Below are 6,169 nucleotides of genomic sequence, written 5' to 3' on the forward strand. Positions count from 1 at the left end.
GTAGAAAGATAGAAAAAGATAAGGAGGAGATAGATGTGAGTTGCATGGAGAAATTGTAAAAAAGTCATTAAATATGGAGAAAATAGAAGTAGAAAGCCATTAGACAGAAAATGTCAGGTTGTTTAATTATATAAGAATTTTGGATAGAGAATATTAAATTGTTTAATTAGATAAGGATTTTGAATGTAATTAACAAACAAGGATAGATTTGGTAGATAAGATAAAGTAGTTGAAGTAAATCTCTTTATTCTTATCAAATTAAGCATTCAGTTACGATTCTTGTGCTGAAAAAAATATATACAAATTCAGCACCACTTAATAAGTTCAGCAGAAAAATTTTTATTTATCAAACACCCAAAACATCGGAATGTCTGAATGAATTCAATTTCAGCACTTTTTTATGTTATCAAATAGACACTAAGCCTATGATTACGCATAAGTACAAATTGTTCACAAACGCTAAGCCATGTTGGTTTATTACGCTAAGCCAAGTTGATCTAATAAACTTTTCATCTTCTTTTTGTCAAGTTGTTCCCAGTTTTGTATTCTTTCGACAAGTCTCTCTCCCCTCCGACGTCCACGCTCCCCCCCCCCCCCCCCCTCTCTCTCCTCTTACGGCTTTAGTTTGAAAATTGAAAATTGAAAAGAGGGGTTCGGTTCGTATATACAGTTCCAATTTCTCATTTTCTCCTCCTAACATCTCTTGATTTCATTCGCTACCCTATCCACGCTATGCCAGAGTGCCGGACAAAACTATGCAAGAATCCCGCACTAAATTCTATATTATCTTCTCCATTTCTTTGATTCGTCATTTGATTGATTGATTGGTAGGTCGGTTGGTTGGATTTTTTTGTACTTTTATAACAGAAATCACCAAAGCCCTCTTTAGGGGTTGGTTCTCCTCCTTTTCTTGTCTCTCCTCTTGTGGGATTTTGATTCTACCGTAAATTCTCCAGGTACTTTCTTTTTCTTTTCTCGCTGATATCCCAATTTGCTCTGGGTTTTCTTGTTCCAGAAAATTCCGTTGAGTTTTTTTGGTTTATTTTTTGTTGTTTTCCTAGTCTTTTTATTTTTTTGCTAGTTAGTACTATTTTCAGAGGTAGATGTTCATTTGAGATCTGATATGGGTTCGGTTTGAAAGCGGTTTCAACTTCGGTTGTTTTCTGATTTTGGGATTTTATTTTGGTTTTGAAATTCATATGCTCCAAATTTCTTGTGTCATAAATTTTAATGTGTACGGTTTTTTAAATCAAATCTGTCTGATCCGAAATTGGATAAATGATATGCCGTACATTAAATCACCAATTTTATACGATTGTATCTGAATATAATTGTGTACAAATAGGTCAACATTCTTCTTTTTTTTTTCAATGAAATAATATTTGAGTATTGATAAAGGAATAAAGTTCTGAGATTTTTAAGGCCATAATGGATGGTTATTTTTCAATTAAAAGCATTTGGGAATCTGGGAAATGGTTTTATTGGTGCAATGATGTCATTTTGCTTTGAATAGTTGGCGTGGAAAAGATGATCAGTCGTTTGGAGATATGTGCAAGTGCATCATTCAGTGTCTAGTTCTTGATATCGTGAACACTAAAAAGTTCAATCATTTAGTAGTGAGAATGTGACCGTTATCTTATCAGTAAATTTGACTCTTACAGTATGATGTCGATAAGAGTTGGCAGGGTTTAACTATTTCTTCTTGTTTCCCTTTTAGTCTTCTCGATTTATTATTTTTGGTGTAGTTCGTATTTGATTGCATTTTACTTCTGGTCTGTAATTTGCTGCTGTGGTGGATGCTGTTTGTTATAGTTTTGCTTTAATGAATTTGAATGGTTATGTATGCTACTCAACGTATTAACTGAATTGACATGTAGAGGGTCTGAGCTGCTTATTCTGGTGATGTCAACTGGAAATTGTTATTTCGATGACTTGCGCAACAAACCTGAGGTCATTGATCCTGCTCAGGATGAAGAATTACTGGAAGTTAGCGAGCACATGAATGACGCTACTCAAATTGCTGTGAAACCTAATCTGACTGTTTCTAGCAGTGTTCGTGAGTTGTTGGAATGTCCTGTCTGCTTGAATGCAATGTACCCTCCTATTCACCAGGTACTTATATTTATTTTAATATTTTGTACGTGATGTCAGTTCGCGGTCAACTGAAAGTTTGTAATCATAGATCATCAGTTTATAGCTGCATCAATTTGATCTAGTCTACCCTTAAGTGCTCAACATCTGTAATAATAATCTTAAGGGACATTCTCTTGGTATTTCTTGTTTCTGTTATTTCTCCTGTGTAATAGCATTTACATGTTGAAACTTATCATTTGATGACATGGTATATGTGAATCATTTAAGAAGTTTATCTTGTACACATATCTTCATTTATCGTATAGTTATCGCAGTTCAATTTAATTATATTGTTTTCTGCTTACTGTTGCAGTGCTCAAATGGGCACACCATTTGTTCTGGTTGCAAGCCTAGGGTGCACAACCGCTGCCCAACCTGCAGGCATGAGCTTGGCAATATCAGATGTCTTGCATTGGAGAAGGTGGCCGCATCCCTTGAGCTTCCTTGTAAATATCAGAGTTTTGGGTGCATGGGCATATATCCTTATTACAGCAAGTTAAAGCATGAATCTCAATGTTCGTTTAGACCCTACAACTGCCCCTATGCAGGATCTGAGTGCACGGTCATTGGTGACATTCCCTATTTGGTGGCCCATCTAAAGGATGACCACAAAGTTGATATGCACAATGGCAGTACTTTTAACCATCGTTATGTCAAATCAAATCCACATGAAGTGGAGAATGCTACATGGATGCTCACAGTAAGTATTGTCCCCAAGCGGCTTTGATGGTCATTCACTGGTGGTTGGTATTTTTCTCCTACCTAAGCCTAGGTTTTTAACCCCCAGCTATCTAGTTTGTTTAGCCATTCCTTTTCTTTTACTCCTTTCATCTTCTCTGTCCTCCCCCCCCCCCCCCCCCTTTCTCTTTCTCCCCAGTTGTTAAGAGTATGACAACCATTTTGTGTGTGATAAAATTGTTGATTGCCAAAGGTTGTGAAAAGCATATACAAGAAATTGGTACTTTAAAAAGGTGTTAATGCATATAAAGCAATATGATGGGATTTATTAGTAACTCCATTCAGGTTTGTAGTTCTGATCTTTGACGTCCTTGCTGTCTGGGCAATGACCTTGTAGGAAATAATGAGGAGTCCTATTAATTAAACTGCCCATTGCTGTCCTTTGTTTGATAACCTTTAATAGCTTCTCTTATACATTTGTAGCAATCTGTTTACCTCTTGTACCTTCTTTTTTAATTTAGGTTTTCAGTTGCTTTGGGCAATACTTCTGCTTGCATTTTGAAGCATTTCAACATGGTATGGCGCCAGTTTACATAGCATTCTTGAGGTTCATGGGTGATGACAATGAGGCCAAAAACTATAGCTATAGTCTCGAGGTTGGCGGGAATGGCAGAAAGATGATATGGCAGGGAATTCCTAGAAGCATAAGAGATGGCCACCGCAAAGTTCGTGACAGTTTTGATGGCCTCATTATCCAACGTAACATAGCCCTGTTTTTCTCTGGCGGGGATCGGAAGGAATTGAAGCTCAGAGTCACAGGTAGGATTTGGAAAGAGCAGTGATGAGTTATAGCGCCACAGCTTCCGTCATTGTTTGTTATCTTAGGGGTAGATTTGTTCTTTTAGCTGTTGAGAGTCTTCTGGTCATGTATTTTCTGAACTTTAAGGAGGCAATCCCTCTTTGCAACTATGCAGTGAATACATGAGTGAGAAGTCCTGATTTTATGCAATTCATCATGCTTGTGTTGTGCAACATATAGTTAGTGCAATACTGCTAATGTTGTTTTAGTGTATCTAGCAGTTATTTAGTATGTACTCTAGCTACCATGTCAATGTAGTCCGGAGAATTCTCCTTAAAATATTCTAATGTATGTCTAGTGAAAAAGTTATTCCGGGTCTTCGAAAGAAATAGTTAATTCTTCTTTACCTATGCCCGTGTAAAACATTGTTTGATGTAGGGTACCATCCAGCAGTGTGTTCTGAGTGAGGGGCAGACGATTGTGTAGTTTAGTGTACTTAACTGAAGGCCTGCTTACTACACACTAGAAAAAAACAGCATCAATTATTGGTCAAACATATTCATTTGTTCCAATCAGAAAGAAATGTTTTGGATATTAACGAATCTGAATACGCTTTTAACTGGCTTACTGAATGAAATGTGAAGTGTCTGTAACTGAAATAATGGGTGGTTTTTATCTGCAGTTCCAAACATATTCATTTGTTCCAATCAGAAAGAAATGTTTTGGATATTAACGAATCTGAATACGCTTTTAACTGGCTTACTGAATGAAATGTGAAGTGCCTGTAACTGAAATAATGGGTGGTTTTTATCTGCAGTTTGCAGTAATCTCCAGTGGGGGATTTTCCAGCAAGCATCAGGAAGTCAATGACAATTTTTTGTAGTCTAGCGAGCACAAGTGTAAACCAATTACACTAGAAGTAGTGGGCTATCAAAAGAGTTTTAAAACTCTACTTGAATATAGATTAAAGGATTAAATTCATTAAACTGCATTCTAAAATTTCAGACTATTGGAAAGCTCACCAGTGGGTGCGTAGGCATCAGTTTGGGCCGGTGGTAGTTTAGTCCCTTCGAGATTTTCCTTGGATCGCTTTGGATTCTCTCCCCAGATTATAGAGTAGGGATAGGTATAGTCAGTAGTACTTCAGTTCCTTTTAGATTCTCTTTAGATCCCCTTTTTCCCTAGTATAGAGTGGGAGTAGGTATAGATTAGAATAGGGAAAATCATACAAAACGTCCCTCACATTTTGTAAAATAACTTTTTTTATCTCTTACTTTTAAAAATATAATTTTGCATTCCTTACAAGTTTACATTGGTCAAATTTGGTTCCTACCTAAATTTCTAACTAATTTTTTGCAGGAATTCATCATGTGGCTTGCATGTGGTCATTTTTTAGGGGCAAAATTGTCAAATCAAAATTTACATAATCCGATCTATAATTTGTTTCATTTCACAAAATGAATTGTTTCGTCCCTTATATTTCACAAAATGAATTTTTTCATCCTTCATATTTTATAGAATGAATTTTTTCATCTCTTATTGACCATGTGTATAAAGATTTTTTTTTTTTAAATCCATGTATATATCTATTTGATTTCACTTGAACAATATGAATAACATGTAATATATTTTTATTTGATTTTATCTAAACAGACTAATTGTAGTTGTACACATGTTATTTAATAAATATATACATATATATATAGGTTTAAATCTGACAATTTTGTTTTGAATATATATATATATATATATATATACCTATTTGATTTCACCATATGAATCTATTCAATATTTGTAACTTTTTTTTTTTGCTAATAATTCATTTATTGAGTTGTGTAATAAAGTCATATAATTAATCAGTCCTAATTTGAATTATATAGTCATGATAACAAATTGCAGTTTAAGTTTGAAATTTAAATTCTATAATCATGATAACAAATTGCAGTTTAAATTTGAAATTTTTACTCGCCACTTTTAAGACCAACAGTTGAATTTCTTGTCTTGTGATTATTTTAAAATTTGAAAGTGTCAATCATATACTTCTTTTTGTCATACTTTTCCTTTGTTTATTTTTTCTGTCCAAATTTAATTTGATATAAACACATGATAATGTTTAGGTTTAAATGTCTTTTTTGTTTTCAACTTTCGAGCATAAAGAAATGAATATGAATGAAAAATTAACAATTTTTTTTAAACTCTTATATATATTTATTTAATTTCACCTGAATAGTACGTTCAGGCGAAATCAAATAGAGGTATATTACATGTTATTCGTATTATTTAGGTAAAATCAAATAGATATATACATGAGTTTAAAAAAAAGTTATTCGTACACATGATCAATGAAGGATGGAAAATTTTATTTTGTAAAATGTGAGGGATGAAAAAATTCATTTTGTGAAATGTGAGGGACTATAAATTGTATTGTGCATTTGATTTGACAATTTTACCCTTCAAAAATGATCATGTGTAAGGCACGTGGTGGATTCCGACAAAAACTAGTCGAAAACTTAGATAGGGACCAAATTTGATTAATGTAAATTTGTAAGGGACATAAAA

At 34.1% G+C, this 6,169-nt stretch overlaps 1 protein-coding gene across 3 annotated transcripts; it reads left to right on the forward strand.

Annotated features, from left to right (window-relative positions):
• Window positions 1-608: 608 nt before the first annotated feature.
• LOC113756911 (E3 ubiquitin-protein ligase DIS1) lies at window positions 609-3,988 on the forward strand. Of its 3 annotated transcripts, none has more exons than XM_027300382.1 (4): window positions 609-956; window positions 1,878-2,112; window positions 2,447-2,833; window positions 3,333-3,988. In XM_027300382.1, exons 2-4 carry the CDS (start codon window positions 1,903-1,905, stop codon window positions 3,651-3,653), a joined length of 918 nt encoding a protein of 305 aa, XP_027156183.1. In that variant the 5' UTR covers window positions 609-956; window positions 1,878-1,902; the 3' UTR covers window positions 3,654-3,988. The 3 variants fall into 3 exon arrangements, with proteins under 3 accessions (XP_027156183.1, XP_027156184.1, XP_027156185.1); XM_027300383.1 differs by having other exon boundaries at window positions 2,483-2,833; XM_027300384.1 differs by having other exon boundaries at window positions 1,969-2,112.
• The last annotated feature ends 2,181 nt before the right edge of the window (window positions 3,989-6,169 follow it).

This window comes from Coffea eugenioides, unplaced genomic scaffold (assembly GCF_003713205.1).
Source record: "Coffea eugenioides isolate CCC68of unplaced genomic scaffold, Ceug_1.0 ScVebR1_253;HRSCAF=895, whole genome shotgun sequence".
Classification (NCBI taxonomy): domain Eukaryota; kingdom Viridiplantae; phylum Streptophyta; class Magnoliopsida; order Gentianales; family Rubiaceae; genus Coffea; species Coffea eugenioides.

Bases quoted from the DNA above. Each gene is read 5' to 3' on its own strand.
- LOC113756911 (XM_027300382.1), top strand. From the start codon at position 1,903: ATGTCAACTGGAAATTGTTATTTCGATGACTTGCGCAACAAACCTGAG. The intron at 2,113-2,446 runs GTACTTATATTT...TTACTGTTGCAG, and splicing joins TGTACCCTCCTATTCACCAG to TGCTCAAATGGGCACACCAT. The intron at 2,834-3,332 runs GTAAGTATTGTC...TTTTTAATTTAG, and splicing joins ATGCTACATGGATGCTCACA to GTTTTCAGTTGCTTTGGGCA.